The sequence below is a fragment of the Morone saxatilis genome, unplaced genomic scaffold, assembly GCF_004916995.1.
Source record: "Morone saxatilis isolate NCDOM2014 unplaced genomic scaffold, NCSU_SB_2.0 Contig5, whole genome shotgun sequence".
Lineage (NCBI taxonomy): Eukaryota > Metazoa > Chordata > Actinopteri > Moronidae > Morone > Morone saxatilis.
The window spans coordinates 9,572,563-9,592,129 of NW_023340095.1; the positions used below are offsets into that span (position 1 = coordinate 9,572,563).

The 19,567-nt window shown below is 39.3% G+C and overlaps 1 protein-coding gene across 1 annotated transcript in view; it reads right to left on the bottom strand.

Moving 5' to 3' along the window:
- epha3 (eph receptor A3) overlaps nt 1–19,567 on the bottom strand; it is a gene marked incomplete in the record, with an annotated part of 96,882 nt that overhangs the window by 30,278 nt on the left and 47,037 nt on the right. Inside the window, 3 exon segments of the mRNA XM_035676056.1 lie at nt 5,615–5,739; nt 11,732–12,091; nt 15,376–15,531. Coding sequence (XP_035531949.1) covers nt 5,615–5,739; nt 11,732–12,091; nt 15,376–15,531 — 641 coding nt within the window.

Sequence of the window (19,567 nt, forward strand, 5' to 3'; positions counted from 1 at the left end):
ATGTAATTCTATTTATCACATAGCTTTGTGTTTGTTTTGTTTTATGTGTGTGTGAGATTACTAATAAAGAATGATATGAGAGTGATCGGCAGCTTTACAAGCAGCCCGTCAGTATCAGGGGACAGAAGGCACAGCACAGTGCAACATAATTCGGCACCAGTGTGAAAAAACTTCAGTTAAAGAAGCCAAATGATTGCTTAAACCAAAAATACAGTTTACACCAAATGTTGTGTTTCACTGTCTGTGCCTCATTGCATGTCTGCAGTTGTCCAAAGTCAAAAATGCTGAGTCTATCCATGCTCAGGACAGGCTTGCAATCACATTAATATTGACCCAGTTCGATTTTATGCCACAAACTGTTAAATAGGGGGAAAATAGGACGAGGACGATATTAAATCTTAATGACAACCTATTAGGGATGACTTCAACAATCCCGAAAATGAGCTACATGTTTTGCAACGTAGCCAATCTCATAAAAATCATTCAAGGCCGAACCATGTTCAGGCATATTCAAATCCTCATTTTATAGACCCATTTATAAAGAGGCACTCATTGGTACAGGCAACGGCATAAACACTCATAGACATTCAAACACACACACAAGCAGCGTCTAAAAGAAACTTCACGCCCATTAATGGAGTGGATCAGACTTTTATAGTGCACAAAGCTTTTTAAACTGCTATATGTGTGAGGAAGTAACTGATACACCAGACCTGCACTGGGACAACTCTTCATCACAACTATAAATCTACTCGCAGCCTGTCACTGTTCCGCGTTCAAGACAGCATGTGATCCCCTGAAAATCACACACAGGTGTGGCACAAGCACCTTTGTGTGTGTGTGTGAGAGAGAGATACAGAGGGACAGAGAAAGAAACTCAGGTCAGACACCTCTCTTTTATGCACACTGCAGCCCGATAAGCTGTGTGAGTTGACCACTTGCGTGTGTCCGTGTATGTGTGTGTGCCTCACCAGAACACTGCTAGAATTTAATATGGCCTCTGTGCTGCGTTCTGCTTTGACAATCTAAACAAAGCTGTAGAAAATTATAGCTTGTACAACACACACACACACACACACACACAGATGCAAACTCATACAGACTCAAAAACAGGAGATGTTCAGTACAAGTCTTGTAAATACAGTGTTTCAGCCAGCATTCCTTCCATCTAAGACTAAATAAACAGCCCAAATTAAAGTGGATTTTAAGCTCTTTCTCTGCTCTTTAGATTACAGTGATAAAACATGCAAAAATAATCAGCAAAGTGTATTCCCACAAATTCTATTTTCACAAAGTGCATTTGGAAATGCCTTATCGGCTGTAGAGCGCCCTTTAACCGGTTACAGCGACAGGAAGATCATATAGTTAGCCTGGGATTTCCAAAGATGAAACACCTCTTTTCTTCTGGGAAGCATTCTGGTTGGGAATTCCCAAGAAAATCACCAAACATTCCCTAAGAATTCCCATATATAGGATACATAGTACGGGAACAGCCCTTGCCCTTCTAAACTTGGGCCTCTGGTTTCATGACCGTGTGACACAGTGGTATGTGTTGGGGTAAAGAGCAGCATAGGCAAAAACAGCGGCAAAGGACTGGCTAGATGGGGTTAATTCGAAATTATGAGCTGCAAGGATTTGCTCGGTATGAGCCATGTCAGCTATTAATACCATGAACCTCTTCACTCAGCAACATAACTTTATTAGAGATCCATCAGCCTTCTGACAAACAAATCATGAAAACTGCATGAAAAATGTAGCATGGGGGGAGGTAGTGCTTAATCATTAAAACATTTGACTAAAGATTCTAAGTACTAGATCGTATTATTTCAAGCCCTGGAAAACATACCAAGAGACACTTAGAACATATCTGGAATTAATTTGCAGTGAACTTAACACACTTCTAATTCTTTTACTATGTCTAACATCGTAACTTATTACTAAGTTTATGATACTGTCCTCACCTAGTATCAGTATAATATAGGGACTGTCAGTGCATCAGTTCCAACCACATGTTTTTTTCCCTTTTCAGTTCCCTTTAAACTAGGAATGGAAATGTGATTGTTCATGTTGCTCCCAAAGTAGTATTTATTTCATGTAACTTTGGTTAAACTCCTGTGGTAAATTAACCAACTCCCTACTTTTAATGGAAACTTTAAAATGTTTCACAAAGTGTAAAACTCTCTGTAGATTGTGTCACTCATACAATGTAATTTTTACAATTTTGGAAAGATGCCACACACACTGAAGGTTATTTATGCTACTGACCTGCTAATGCCTCACTTAGAGTTATCATGGAGCCTCCAAAGACTCAGCATAATTTATGAGTTAGCATGCTAAAGTGAAATACTGTGTGCACATGGAAGATTATAAAGTTCATGTTTTCATCAGTTGGCAGGAAATGCATAACTTCAAGCAAGAGAAGTCCAATCAGCACTTTGGATATAAAGAGGTATGAGACTAAATGACTTGTGACGATTAATATTTGTGTTCTGCCTCGTATTATAGAGCCCAAAGCTATACAAATTAAATATATCAACTTTTAAAATGGCCCTACTTGTCCCGCTTCTTACACAAAACAGTCTTGTTTGATTTTTCAACCCCCAAATGAAAACATAGCTGTTATTGTATGACTTTCCTTGTCGGCTGTTGGTTTGACCCTAAAACGGATCTATTGGTCGGTTGGGTAATTAATCTACTATACAGGAGTATTTTGCTTTGAGTGATGTTTTGCGGTTGTTGGCGAAATGTTCACTTTTCTACATTAAGAGAAGCTAGAGTCATCTGTAAATTGCTATCAGATTACACGATAATGTACACAGTGTATTTCTGTTTTAAACTTGTGTAAATACAGACAGAGAAAAAGCAAACAAACACATAAAAGCAGAAACTCTGGCTGATTCTGCAAATCTGAACATCTTGCTAAAAGTTCTCTCTTAATCTCTGTCCGTCTGTTTCTGTTCTGTGTTTCACCATCCTGTTTATGTGTATATGCAATTATGTCTGCGTGTGTCTTTGTCTCTAAAAGCCTCTTTCTGTCTCATAAGTGAGTCATGGTGTGGTCTTGGTGTGGGGAATTCGTGCTCCAGCTCTTGTCCTCCTATGGCCTTGATCCTTGGCATGCTAGAGGCCATCAGCGTCCCTCTGCCTGCCACATGAAGAGGCCTCTATCCTGGGTTGTTATAGGGGTCTCCTACGGTTGTCCCTGTTCGCTCTTCTGCATGGAAGGGCCTTTTGTCTGGGGTTTGAAATCCCTGGGTATGTATGGCTGCTGTGGAGAATCCTCTGGGAACTTGGTTTGTGCGTAGGTGTGTGTGTTTATGTGTCTGTCCCTGAGTGTCTCCAGTAATTCCTGAGAGACAATGTGATTAACAAGGATCAGTGCAAAGCCCCAGAGATTTTTCAATATAAAAGTCTGTCACACAGACTCTTCCTTAAGCTCCACCTTCTCACTCTTGTCCCTATCCTCTTTTAATGAATATGCATTTGTGCTGTGTGCGACTGAAAAACCACAACTAGGAATTAGACCTGCAGTGAGCTCTGACCCAGTATCAGTCTTTAACTTACCCTCTCGCTGTTTTCCAGCCTTGTTCTAACATCTTAGGTAAGGATGGCTGAGCAAGGAACAGAGTTTAGCGGGGAAACAGCTTCTGTCGGCCTACTAATCAAGAGATTAGGGGCCACTGTTGGCATTCAAGCAAACTGTGATCTGGGACACACACATACACACACATACACACTGAATCTGCCAGAGTGATTAAACTTGCATCCACGGCTAATTTCACCATCAAATGTCAGCCATAGAAACAGCATTGGTGCTGAAAGCCAGTGTAATTCGTTCTGCACTAATTTCCCTCACAGAGGAATGAGCGACCCCACAGACGCATTTACTGTCTGCCATAAAACTTGTCTCCATTAAGGAGAGGAGGGGAGAGGAGGGGAGAGGAGGACAGGATGTGAAATAGAGGGAAAGATAAAAAGTGGAGATGAGAGGAGTAAGTGAGGGATGAGAGGAGTGAGGAACAGAAGAACGAAGACAAAGAGACAAACAAGAAAAAGGGGAGAAGAGAGGATTGAGGAAGTAGAGGAGGAAGGTAGGATAGTGGAAAAAGGAAATGAGACAAGGAGAATGCAAGCTAAGAAAACACAAATTTTTTGCTTGTTATAGTAAGAGATACTAGACATCGGTTTCATGCTGTTTTTGCAGCCTGTTTATCACTTTTGTGTCACTAAAGCTCTTTGAAATAATAATAATAATCATTCATTAGTTATACCTACTTATTAAAGCCCAACTAATATATCAATTACCGATGTTATTGGCTGTTTTTATTATTGGTCATTTCCTGTATCTAATGAAGAATTAGAGTAACAGAGAAGCGCAACTCTCAACAGTGTCTAGAATTGGCAGAATGGACAATGCATATGTTAAAAAATATTTCATTTCAGTATTAAAAAAAATAAAAATAAAGTTATTTGTTTAAGAAAGTAGTCATATTGGTGCAATATTGGTGCACAATTCACATAGAAAAAGTCTATTTATATATTGGCAGTCATATTGTTATCATTCATTGTAATCAATTAATTTTCCCTATATCTCACTATAATGTGTGTAGCAACCATGACTAGAATATTTCAAATTGAAGATGAAACTAAGATGTATTTATGGCAAACTTCACCATACTGTTAAGCCATAGTGAGAGCAAGCCACAACATAGCACATAAAAGCAAGAAAAAAAAACGGAAAAACCTCAAATATTTTAACCCCCCAAAAATCAAAACCAGTTTACATGACCCATCTGTTATGTTTTGTATTATGACTTTTGGCTCCAAACATATAGCACATAGAAAACAAAAACAATCCAGCAAACAGGGGCCTTAAGACGACAACTTGTCATTTTGGAAATTTGCTAATTAGCTTTTCTTGCCAGGTGTAAGATGAAAATATTTATACGATTCTCATATTTATCTAGTAAATACTGTATAATAGTGCAAAGACTGTAAAAAGGATAAAGATCCCACAAACAGCGCTGGGCTGCGAAGCCATTTTGGCATAGTGACCACAACTTTTGCACCATTGTGTCACGCACACTGGTCCGAAAGTATTTTTCCCATTCTTTTCACATCACCACAAAGTAACAATTTTATGGTCAACAGGTGTCTAGCAAAAATTATTTTATCCCATTCATGTGTGCGGGAAGCCAGCAGGAAGTTGGCCGACTCGAATGTGTCTGCCCTCAACCGTCACGCCTGGAGAAGGCCTCTAGTACACAGGCTCTATTGGTGTTGGTGTCAGAATATGCGCCCAGTGAGCAACTTTCATGAATGGTTTAAACCTGGTTCTCCTTAGTACATCCAGGGATAGAACAGCTAGCCTGGCTCTGTCCAAAGGCAACAAGCAACTCTAAAGCTCACTATATGCCATTATATGCTGGCTGCAGTCTTATATTAACCTGACAGATAGGATTATGGTATCAATTTCCTCATCAAACACTCAACAAGAAAGCAAAAAAACGTATTTACTAAAATGAACTATGTCTTTAAGAAGTGCAGTTTATGATACTGCCTTGGTCAAAGGCACACAAGGTGAAGCATCAACAGTGACAGATCCTGCACCAACCTTTTCGTAGTATTTGATCTCATAGTCGAGAATAATGCCGTTGGGTCTTTCTGGCTGCTGCCAGGACAGGGAGACACTGTTTCGAGACGTCTTCTCCTTTCTGATTACTGTAACCGGCGAGGGAGCTGGATGGGAGACAGACACAGAGTGAAAGAGATTGAGTGAGTTCCTTTATGGTGAGGTTCAGTGGAAGTTCAGTCCCCGGTGTTGCATCCTGGCAATTGTCTATGGTTCCTGTTAGCCTAATTCAGTTTGCTGCCCAGTGGGGCTGCAGTAAAGGCTGTGCATTGGTAGGCAGGAACGAGACGATGTACACTTATGCAGACTTGAATAATCACACAAACAGGTTCTAACACATGTAGTACCTAACGTCATTTCACCTCTGTGCGAATTCATCCAAACAAAACCTTATCCATTTTACCATGAAATTGCATGAATCAATATATTACAGTTTTATAGTGTTTTCATACCAGTAGTGGCAGCATAACTGCATGTCAATGGTAGTTGTATTATCATCTTGACACTCTCTTTCTTCAGTATATACCCACATCCCTGTCTCGTGACAAGCCTACAGTATACAGACTAAACCTAACCTTGTGAAAAACAGATCTTTGATCAAAATCTTTGAAATGTACGATTCTAAAAAGGGTGTTTGCTTAGCTTTTCCTAAGAAAGCCTCTTGAAAGGAAAGATAATGATGCCAGAATAAATACAGGAAAATAGAGTAGTAACTAGAAACAGCAGACACATAAAAGACTGCCAGCTCGAAAATCGAGAAGTAATCTCTGGGTGGAATCACTGGCTAATTTCATCCAAATAAAGAAAAACAAGGTTATGCTTGCTTACCATGTTAACTATCTCTGGAGCTGGTAAGAATACTTAAGACTTTTATTGTAGTGTCTATTGTTGCTTGTTGTTTTCGGCATTTCCCAGAAAAGTGCTGTGTTTTAAATTTGAAACCCTATAAACCTTTCCCTTTCTCTCACTGCTGTCCCCATCCCTTTCGGTGTGGTGATTTCTCCCTCGCCAATCTTCCTCACCAATCCTTCACCCATGCATCGCCTTGCCTCAGGGAGTTCACATGGTCCCAATCTAGTAATTCAGCACATCCCTCCCTCTATCAAGCCCTGCACCCCCTCCCTCGTTCTGTCTCTCTCTTCACTCCCTTTCTCATTTCCCTTTTTTACTGCTCTCTAATTGCCAGGCAGCTCCGGGGCCAGCCCGGCATCTGAGGCATCGACTTTTAATTTTATTAGACCACAGGAAAAAACATGTTTGTCTTTGAAATGTTCGAGCCTTTCTTGATTGTGATTATATAGCTGCAGAGTGCGCCTGTGTGTGTATTCCGTGCATATACTCGTGTGTATTTCCGCGGGAAGTTATTTTTTCTCCTGTAATGAATCCAGATGGGGAGAATCTGTTTCTATACCCCCTGCTCCTCCTCTCCTCCTCTCCCTCTGGTTCTGATAGCGGGGTGAGGCTGTGCTTTTTATTGGCACTGTGGTTTATGGTGGTAATGATTTACTGTGTCTGGGCCGCTTGGAGGCAGCTTCAAGTTCCTCTCCTCTGCCTTTTCCTTCTCCTCGCTTCTCTCTCTCTCTCTATGTATGTCTATTGCCAAGCACTTAATTTGCTGTCACTCTCTGTTTCTGTCTCTGATATAAGTGTAAAAGTGATACAGCAAACCAGGCCCATAATGTCCTTAAAAACTGGCCTTCAGTGTCACTCACCTGTGATTTGAGGGACATAATGCAACACGTCTATTTATTTCGTACAGTAACAGAAGTGTACTATTGGAAGTGACAGCAGTTCATTGGCAGCAGTGGAATAAGTATGAAATTAATAAGTAAGTAAAAATTCCCATACAACAATGTAAAAGTACTTCACTACAAGTAAATATCCTGAATTTAAAATCTTACTTAAGAAATGTACAGAAGTATTATCAGCTAAATGTTCTTAAAGTATCAAAAGTAAAAGTATCCTTTCTGCAGAAAATTGTGTCTATGACTAGTATATTATTAGATATTTTATTATTAGATTGTCAGTACAGATGCATCAGTGCATAAGCAGCATTTTACTGTTGTAACGGTAAAGACTTTATACCATTATGTAGTTGCATCCAGTGGTTCCCAAGGGTCACCAGATAAATCGGAGGGGGTTGTGAGATGATTAATGGGAGAGGAAATAAGAAATAATGTTCTCCTTTCACAAATTTGTTTTTGGGGGACTTTTATTTCACAATAAGGACCAGTATTTTAGAGTTTTACCTCTTAGAGCCTCGGACATTTATTTGAATTAAACCATATAAGGAGTCTGGAAGGGAATTGTCTTATGACAACGTGTGGTCACAAGCCAAAAAGGTTAAAAATCACTGTATTAATCCATGACAATGTATTGTATTTTATGTTTAATTAAATTAAAAGAAATGAAATGTCAAAAATTAATTAGCTACTGATCATCACCACCTTCAGATCTTGTAGGTTTACAGTATTGATATGTTAACACATACTCAAATGAAATATTGATGAGAGTGCTTCAAAGTGGTCACCAATAACCACATCATCAATAAGCAGGTGAAAAAGGGATTTGTGTAGGCATGTGTGTATATTGTATGTGCGTGTGTTTTCTTCTGTCAAACCCATTCTGCCAAGTTCAGCTGTAGTTCAGACTGTTATTAGACTACTCTAAATGTGGATCACAGTTACTCTGCTGTTAGCATAGTTATGACAATGAGTGGAGGGCAAAAGAGGTGGAAGGAGGAGAGCTATCTGACAGCACCTTGACAGCGCAGCCAGGACCCACGGCTCCTTCCCAGGGAAACACTTAATCCGGCTTTTAACAGCTTTGGCATCTGTACGTGTGTGTTTATGTGAGAGAAAGTGTATAGACGGGTGGGGCTAGTGCACTGACATACCTAATCCTTGTAAACTCTCAGGGCTGATGGAGAGTGTGCAGCTGCAGGCTGAGATATTTGTTAGAGAGAGAGAGAGAGAGAGAGAGAGAGAGCTGTGTATGCATGGTTGGGATGGTGGGTGTGGTGTTAAGGTGTGTGTTCTTGTGCTCGCATGTGGGTGTGTGCTTGATCTATCATATGGAAAGACCAAAATCCATCTCTTCTGATGATCACTCAAACATTAAAGATGGCTTTCAATATTCAGAGCACACACAACCCTCTTAGTGTTGATAAGTCCTCTTCAAATCTAATATATATTCCAATCGCGGAGAGATTCCTCCTGACTAACCACACAGATTATAATGCTTACTATCAGAAGACTCCAAAGCTTTGCCAAACCGTTTTGTCTTTATCATTTGGACTATACTTAAAGTGTGTAGCTTTTCATCCCCACTGCCCTTTCTCCTCATAACAACACATTACTGGAGTCTTGACTTCGACCCAGACAAATACAGACAGATTTGAACAAACACACACACAAAATCTATATTTACTTCTCATCCCTGTCTTGTCACTTTAAAGAGGTCATGTCTGGACGTTGTCACTCATAATATAGCCAAGCTGTGACAACACAGAGCAGAGCATACACAGTAGACATCCGTCTGTATACGTATTGTGTCTACGCACATCTTTCAGCATTTGCATATTTATCACACTGACAAGTTTCTTGTTTAGAGAGTTTATGATTGTTGTATGATTGAGTGTATTTATTCTAAACTGTGTGTGTATGTGTGTTTAACCTAGAATCTTGAAACTTCCCCTTGTACGATCTCTTTAATATTGTTTTCAATATTTAATATCGTAAGTTAATACTCTTCATTAGATGATTTTTCCAGTGGTCAATCTACACTGTGACTACACTATCCTGCCTAAATGATGCTACCTAAAAATAGCAAATGCACCCTTTAAAGTATCCTGTAAAAAAAAATCAACTCATATGTCCTTAAAACAAAGCAGGTACAAAGTGAAGCCACACCTGAATTTAAACCAAAAATGCATAAGAAATGCTTCACAATATACCTGCTCTGACCACTTTGTTTAAATTCACAGCTCTTGCCATATGCCTATCATCATCTATATGATGGATTGTGTAAGTCTGACCTTGCTGTATGACAACTTATGAGAGAAATGTCCATCTGTTCACTCTGCCTAAAAACCACAAACCAAGTCTGGAACAAAATAGACCTACAGAGAAATGGGGAAACACATAAAGAAGAAGAAGAGTATAGCTATGGGTTGGGGCCTAAAGGTGACAGGTAGAAATAAAGGATCTTGTGTCCGGTTAAAGAGAGAAAGGCAAAAGAAGACCAAAGACATGATTGAGAGGAAAACAGACGAAAACTTGAGACACAAAAACATGAACAAATACAAAGGCAAACTGTGTAGGAGAAAGTGAAGGGAGCGGGAAAAGAAAAAAAATGAATTGATGTACAGCGAGACTTTTGCACATTCCTTGCTAGAGTCAGGGATTTCTGAGGTTTGGCGCTTTCTACTGCAGCTAGATTTATTTTACTCAAAAAATTCAAAGTACCATTTCCCTTTGCCTTCTTATTCTTCTAAAGACTGGATGTGTGGAGAGGTATTTGTATAAAAGATTGATGGAAATTTTAGGAGCCCATCTTCGCGTTAAGAGTGTCCATTAAAAGGTTGAGATATTTTTTTGTGAAGGAGGAAGACATTCGAAACTGGTCGTTAAACAAGAGAATAGTGGCCAGGGATCGCCTTGTAAATGTCCAGAGCTGATGGTTGGAGTGCATATGTTTGGAGCACATAAACTATAGGCTAGTGTATTATATGATAAGGGAGAGGGAGAAAGAGGGAGCAGTTTAGCGAGAAGTACTTGCATATTATCCATGTGTTAGGTAGCTACTATTTTGAAGTCACACACTTGTGGTATTCTGCACATTATGATTTAAAATACATGTTTCTTCCTGCATTAGTACCATACGTCCATACACATACACATGAGCTCTTGTGGTCTTGTACTTCACAGTCTTAGGACCAACTAAAATCCGAGCCAGCCTAAACCTTCCAGTTTTTTTGGAAAATTCTTCTTGAAAAACATTTCAGTCAGTTAACCTGGGAGAGTGATTTAGATGGGATATTGTGACTCATCATGCCTTGAAAACTCTTGAATTGTTATTTGCTATGTACCTTACTTAAAATGACTTATTTCCCTTAGTGTTGACTTTTGATATACCATAATAAGCTAAGCAAAATGTGTGGGCTAGCTCTATTTTCTATCAATTTATGTTCTAATAATTTTGTCCTGCCTTAAGATATTGAGTTCCATCTTGCTTCAGCATATAGTTTAAATAAGACAGTTATTCAATAGTGTCTGAATGATCTTGGCCACCATAGTTAGTTAGTTAGATGTTAGGCAGCTGGGCTTGCTGACTGGTCTTGATCTTAATTAATGATCTTAAGATGATCATATACTTACAGTACTTACTTTCCAGGCAATTTCATTACTATTTACACAATTATTTATGAGTGACATAATGTTTGAGTGATGCACAGAGGATAAAATGCCTGGAACCACACAGTAGAACTGATGATAATCAAAACTGAACAGCGAGTCCGGAGGCCATTGACAAAGTGCTTTGTAGCACATTAAGCATTTGTTTTCTCTACATAAAGATTATGTGAGAGTTTAGGTCTCTGTTTTGATACTGGTGTAGTCTTACTTGATGTTCAAGACTTTCCAGAACGAACAGCTATTTTCTGTTAATCTGATGATTATTTCCACAATTTTGTCATTAAATGAAAACAAATGCCGGTCACAGTTTCCCAGAGCCCAATGTCTACAAATGTCTAGTTTGTCCAACTGACGGCCCAAAATCCTTTACTATGATATAAAACAGAAAAGAAATCCTCACAATGGAGAAGCTGGACCAAGAAATCAATCATTTGAGTTGGTTTTCAAGCTAAAATGAGCTTGAAAACCGACTCAAATGATTAATCAATTATCAAAACTGTTGCTAATTAATTTATTTGTTGATTTGGTTCCCAGCTAGGTGTATGTAAGATTTCACTCTTGGTGTATGAGTTGTATGGAATGAACACCAAGACTTCAAAAACATGCGGTTTGAAGTTATTTCTATTAAGTATGTCTTCCTGTCAGCATGCCTTTATCCATCTAGCAATCTATTGTGACATCTCACCGGCTTGGTTGGTGGTGATGGTAACAGCGGCGTACTGCCTCATCTTGGGTGCCAATGATGACACACCGTTCTGTGCTTCAATCTCAAAGGTGTAGTTAGTGTGGGCCAGCAGATCGGCCACCGTCACTGTGGTGTTTTGGAGGCCCGTGGCTCTTGGCAGAAAGCGAACATTGCTCCGGCAAGACTCACAACGCTGGGTCCCTCCACTGCTGCCATTAGCAGCAACACCACGACACCGTTTGCAAAGGACAATGAAGGTAATGTCCCTGCGCCCGCCACTGTCCTCTGGCCAGCTCCAGTCCAGGATCACTGAAGTCTCATTGATGGAAGAGATCACATTTCGAGGAGCTGAAGGAGGACCTGGTAGACAGAGAAGAGGTGAGATGGAGGTGAAAAGAAGAGGAGGATGTCATTGGATACATAGGAGAAGAAAGAGGTTTTGGTTGGGAAGAAAGAAAGGTGAGTAGTAGAAAGGACACAGAAGAAAGGGAAGTGACAGGAGAAAAGTAGCATCAACTTCAAAAGGCAGACTGACATTAAATAAAATTATATTTAACAGCACAGTCATCTGCCAAGTTCAGTTCAGTGCCCACAGAATACAAATTGAACAAGAGGAATTCACTTCTCACATGAAAAAATATACAAAAGATTGTTTTACGCCATTTTTACAGCCAATGTAATAAAAAATAAGTACAATTCAAAATATTGTCTAATCTCTCCACAACGTGTGATTTTATTCATAAACACAATATTCATACAAATACTGTATGTATTCACACCTGGATGCTGCCCAACAATAACCAAATGGGAGTTAAGTGCCTCGTCCAAGGGCATAGTGACAGTAGTTGCGGTAAGGTGGTGCATACTGGTCAGTTTTCCAGAAAGACCAGATCATTTCAAGGGGTCTTACAATTGCAAAAGTAGTGTACCTAGTTAGAGTGCTGTAAAACGTATACAGAAGTATGTTTGCATTAATATGAGCCTGTATGTAATACAGTATGTGTCTGTTTCGATGTCTCCTTCTGGATCAGTACAAGTGGAGAAGGGCATGACACAGGCTCTTTACAAAAAAAGTCTATGTCAAAGTCAGGCTGACATATGAAAGTAAAAACATCTTATTACAAACAGATCTCTCTGAATATTTCCAGATTTTTATATCAAAGCTATGGCTGTAATTACATGGAGGACAAAACAAAACTGCCAAATAACTCCACAGAGAACTTGAGCAGGAGGAAGAGGGAGAGAGATTGAAATGGGCTTGGATTGTGTCTTGAGATAAAATGCTTTGTTTAGTTTGTTTGACTTGATAAGAATTTACTTCACTCCAAAACTATGCGTAGCTCCTGTCTTGGTAATCAAAAGAATCAAAAGAGTGAAATCAAAAGAAAAATACACGAAATGTTCAGTGAAAATCTGAAAATGACACTAGCGTATCTGCAACTCTTACAAATCTAAACTGAAGACTTCTTAAGACACGTTTAATGTTGTAAGAAATCTAACGTGACTCTGGAGTTTAAAAGCAGTTTTTCAGCTCATAGACTAAATAATCTGTCACAAGGTATAATGAAATGAAATAAAATCAATTTAATTCACATTTTAATACACACTGAAAGGTGTTACAATTATCATTCAAACTTATGGTAAAATATATGATTTCATATCAACTCAGCCTCAACACAAATCACCAAATGCAAAGAATTTGGTGTCCTGTTATTATCATTAAAATTACATTAGATTAGGCACATTTGATTTAAAGTACATCTAACATTACATAATTAAATGTTTCTTAACCATTGAGATCAGAGCTAAAATTCAAGAGGCTCTCAGCCAATTCTAGTTTAGCAATAAACATCAAATGATTTGTCAAGAGACACTGTCAAAATTATTACTCCTTTTGCACTGAATATTTGATATCCTTTATTAAAAATGTATTCTTAAAAGTGAGACGTAAGAAGTATTTTCTTTGATACTAATCTGACCATGACAGCCCTCTGGTTCACCTATACAGCTAACTCCAATGACAACATCAAACCATTGGACCTGTAATCCCTATAAGATATTACCTGCACAGGCACGCACATGTACACATGCAGGCAATCATATACTAATTCCAAATGTCAAAATAATACATTGATGTGGAGATTAACATGTGACATGAATTATGGCGTGTAAGAACTGAGGATGTGAGAGTAATCTGCAATCCCTCACAAAGGGATTTATGTATTGACAATTCTCTTTCGGCTCTTTCCAGCCTCCTGCTTATACACTGGAGATGCCAGCAGATGCTGAAACTTTAAATTTTTGAAAAAAAAAAGTGATTTCAAAGTGTCTTTCATTGAGTCACAGCAATGGCAATAATCAGTAAGGCGGACCAGCACGTGCATTTTTGTGCTAATTTGGAGGCGGTGTTGTGGGACGTAGGGGAATGCATTGATGCATTTTTAATTGGTGGAACTGAATTCTTGGGAGCAGACGAACTATACTTTATACACTGTTAAGACAGCTGTTACAAAAACGTCTCCTGTTGAATACAGCAGGAAATACCACACAGTTGAAAGTTTTTTTAGCATTTATTTTCCTGCCCTCTGAGATTTCCCTGCAACCATTTTCAAATTTCCAGAGTCAATTCTAAACAACCTCTAACAGCACCGCTAACAGCAAAATCCCCCTTCTGAGATAATCATGATCATTATCTTCTAACAATGTATCTATTCATTTGCAGCCCTTGCGTCGCTCAATCTGTCCCAATGATGTGAAATTTGCCTAGTTGACAAGATGGTGTTGAGATAATCACAACAGGGACCTGCCGTGACTGTCTTTCTAATTAGGATTCTGTCTATGGCTGTGGGCGTCAATTTGTATTTTCTACTGTTCTCCACACGGTGAAAGATTTTTTTTTTCTCTAGCCCATTTAGTAACGGATGTATCCATAACCTGACATGAGGGAATGCAGTGATTTATAGTTTTATGGGGAATGCATTTTGGAAGGCTCACAGGAGGCATCTGCATCTGCAATCCATTTGCATCAGAGGCAGACAAAGGAGAGTCATGTAGAGTGAGTCATGTGATAGAGAGTTCTTGGGCAGCCGTGACTTTTGTGACCTTTCAATAGATAGGGAATTTAACGCTCTTTGTCTATTAGTAAGCTATTGTTCCGGGTGAAATGGAAAATTTCACTATATTGTCAACAATCTTCAATTATATGTGTAGGAAGCCAACTATAAATGACATTCTGCTAACAATAAAAATATTGTGTAAATGCTATCATACTGTTTAAACGATAATAAATTATATGGATTATATTTGCATACATACCGTTTGTATAGGCAGCTTTCTCATCATTATTCAGTGTGAAAAGCATCTAAGAGCATTTTAGACCATCATAGGACACTAAAAGTCTGTGACAGTCAAACTAATGGGTTACATTGGCTCTTCAAGGCAAAGTTAAGACAGGTTTATTTGCATGTTTTATGGGCTAATGAGAAAAAAATCCTCCTACACCACATTCTTCTCTGGTCAGATATCTATAATCATAGCTGTGGTCAGGGAGGAACCCGCATCACATCAGGATGCCACTGACTCCTCGTATAATATATGAAATAGCCCCAAATGTTGAGCTAACAGCGGTATAAAAGCACACTTACGGGTACAGGCCATGGAGGCAGGGTCTCCCTCAGCACGGAAGTAGTTTTTCTCACAGCCACAGTGCAGCGACCCCTCATGGTGAGAGAAACTATGAGGCGGACACTTCGAACACTCCATATTCCCGAGCGTAGATTTGTAGAAGCCTGCCCTGCACACTGGAGACAAAAGAGTACAGACAGATGCATGAGTGTCATGCTGAACCAGCACATCGATAGCGATCTAATAGCTGCATTCTTCGTCAGAGCACCTATAACAGGAGGAAGGAAGAAATGAAAGATGGGGATTGTTTAATGCACTCGCACACACACACACAAAATGCGAGAAGAGGACTGAATGTAAATCTGCCGTTAATGTAACAAGAGTCCATCGACTGCTGGTAAAAAACAATAATTCTCTGAAATGTCTTTGTCTCTATTTCTCCCTCTCTTCATCTCTCAGAAGGCACAACATGAATAATGCAAATTGTCCCCTCAGATAAAAGGGCTGTTCTCTTTAAATATCTGTGGTATTAAATCTGCACTCAGCAGCTCTTTTAACTCCTACTCACCACAAAGCTGTTGCAATCTGTGCAAGTAGGGTGACACTCCACCTGTGTAAAGTATTGTATGTGTAAGTGTATGTGTGTTTGTGTGTCTGCGTAGGAAGGAAGATCAAGGGGACTGGGGTGGGTTCTTTCCTTTCTCTATCTATTTAGTTTCACCCCTTTATCGTCTACTCCTTTCTTCTTCTTCTACAGGTTCAGACCCATGTCGTCTTATCTAGACTTGATGATGGGATACAAAGCGTTTAAGCCTTACAAAAAGCCTTTCTTCATGATGGCAAAGTAAATTTTACAGTAGGGTTTAACAGTGTTGTACTTCCAAGCACTGGAGGTAGATCTACTGCCAGGATTAAACAGCATTCAGCAAAACATTTCACAAATATGATAGAAATTCAAAATCTTTTAATGTGACAGTGTTTAAAAGGTATCAGATGTTTTTAAATTCAATCCATTTTAATGGAAACATTGCATTTAGATCAGAAATTAATAAATGATTAATCAATATGCCTAATATGTAATTATGTATTATAGTAAGAGATGACACAGATTGGACCTGATTTTTATTAACATACAAACATGTATAGTAATCTGATACTGTTGGATGCAAAGACAAACAAGCATGTTCTCGCTCTCTTTCTCTTTCTCTTTCTGTCTCTCACACACACTCACACACGCACACACACACACACACTAGATGAAAAAATGGCTAGCAGCAATAGCAGCGAGCCAGCAGAATGTGTGGGCTCAGCAGAACAGGTCTGACAGATCCCAGTGGTGGACAACACACTTCTGCAAAAGCCAACACTGCTGATACTACTGCCATATCCATCACTGACACTGGCACACCAAGGTCCCCATGCTGCACTAAATACTCCTCTACCCCCCCTTTACAATGTGTACATGTGTGTGTGAGAGTGATAGAATGTGAAGTGGGTTTAAACAGTCCAATATGATCCTACTGATGGAATGACAACCACAACACTTGCTGACACACACAAAACAGACCACCCTGATTGGAGGACACAGCAGGAAATAAGACCTGACAGCCAGCGCGCCCAGCCAATCAGGTAGAAGAAGCAGCGAGATAACTGATGGGTCAGCAGAAATGCGCAATGAACATAAAACAGAAGCATGGAAAAACAGACAAAAGTTAGATTGGATTAATCTCTTAACAGTAGCAGACTGAGCCTTCATCTGATCCATGAACAAGCTTTGACAGAGCACACATGCCCCTTAACAGTTCACCCTTGGATAACACCAAACAAAAATGCCTTCATATTCATCGGGACAGTTAAACCACTGGGCTCACTTCCAACTGGACCTGTTTTCATTTAGCTACCGTATGTAGGCTACCTCTTGGCATCAATCTCACTGCGGATTGGAAACAAATCAATATGGAGACATGCATATTCTAAGGGAAAGTTGTTAGAAAGAATGTTTTAGTGTTCATATTTAGACATCCCAAGTCATATTTGTATTAATGATGTATGTGGAATTTGCTTTATAGATAATGTTTTTTTTTCTTGTTCTGTTACAATAACATTAAGACAGGTAAGGGCGATGAAGACAGTTCATTTATCTTAAAATGTACAGTTGTAAGCTTTATAAGCAGGATTTTCCAAAACCATATGTGGCTCTCAGGTCCAACGCCATTGGTTCCCGCTAACTCTTTTGGGTCACAAAACTATATTTGCATTTTGAATAATTTCTCAGGTTTTAGCAAACTACACACACAGGAGTAAATGGCACATTTGTTGGACACTATTTTCAGCTGTGGATTAAAACACATTTTGAAACTGCATTGCACAAGGTCATTGTAATGACATGTCACCCTGAACAATGGTGTGGCTCTGTGTGGTTAATAGTTTTTGGACAACAGTAGAGGTCCATAGCAGAGAGGAATGAGCTGATTATTCTGTTCTTTGGCTACACTGAAAAGACATGTTAATAGGATAAAGTTCATATTTAAAAGAAAATAGAACATCACCATAGTTATCCTTTAAGCATGGCCCTCTGCAACTGCTATAGGGACTTAACATCTTACTAGACTTGGGCGAATGACTCTGGCAAGTCAACTCCACAAACGAAAACGAAAAACAGCCTAATTTCTACTTGAAAGTTAAAAATAAACGGGGACTTTTCAGCGCGTAACACAGCCGTGAAACTTATTAGGCACTGAGAGGATCTCATAAACGTTCAATGTAAAAATTAATAACCAAAGCTGCACTTACAGTATGAGGTTTTCATATGACAGTATAGTGATATGTTGTATTTTCTTGACCGCAACCCTAAAAATATTTTTATAACAGTTGGAAAAGGATAATAAAGGTCCCATTTCTTCCTTGTGTGTCTGCCAGGTTAAAAAGCAGCTCTGACAGAGGCTGATGGTAAAATCAGATTTTGCTCACAGGAGGTTAACTACTCATCTAGAGGAGATGTGTTACACTGACATTCACCAGCAGTGTGTGTGCAGGACCTTGAGTGGATAGTATGATACCGTGTGTGGTAGCGTGTGTGTGCCCCAGGAGAGGAAACACAGTACCTCTTCAGATGACAGAGTATGTGTGATTAATTAAAACATGTGTGAAAATAACACATAGACACGCACATTTCACAAGAGCATCGCTGCCTTGACAAATGAAAGGGAAAATTAAATATCTGCAGAGGAGAAAAATATGAAGGTTCTCCCTCCGGAATCATCTTTTATTTATTTTCAAATCAATAACAGCAGCAGGAACAGCATGTAAGGACTGTATCACTGTCATTGTAAGTAGTCCTTTGTGATACGCACACACACACACATACACACAGAAACATGCATTCAACTTGAAATTCTTGCAAATACTCACACACTCACAGGGGTATAACACGACGTCTCATTACTTTCACTTACATAATGACAGCTGAAACACAATCTCTTCATTCACTTTTGAAGACCAGTACACACTTGCGTTTACACACACACACACACACACATACACACACACAAACATGCACACAGACACGTGCACTCACATACAGATGCAGCAGTCACATGATATGGTGGTTGTAAAATAACTGGGGCTGCAATTTGCTCAATCAATAGTCTAGGTCATAGGACACCCTCATCAATAATTAACATGGCTGCTGGATGGTCTAGTGGTCACATGCAGACCCTCTTTTACTACACGTTAGTGGAAAACCTGACCTGACCTTGGTGAGATGGGATTTTGTTACCATGCACCTTTCAAAATGGGACCAATTTCGAGACAACAATGAGAATTCATTTTCCAAATTGCTCAGTGGTTTAAAAATGGAGCCTGAGATCTGTTTGTAATTGATAGCTAAAACTTAGCTACACTTTTCAATGCTGAAAGTCTAGCAATGCATCCAAGAAATAACTTTGGAATCAGAAATCCATCACAGGATTATTATCTCATTAGAAGCATAGATAAGCTTTTAATAGAACATACTGTAATCATTAGAAAAACCGTGACCGAAGATTGCACCCAGTATGTTACTTCTCACATGACTCGTTTCCTCTCAACCTCACTCGTTACTACTAAATGATTTGTGTCACGCATGGAAAGTGGGAAAGTAACTCTGCCCTTGACCTCTATCTTTGTGTCAGCCAAACCCAAAGCTTCAGTTTTGGTCTCTCTCTCTCTCTC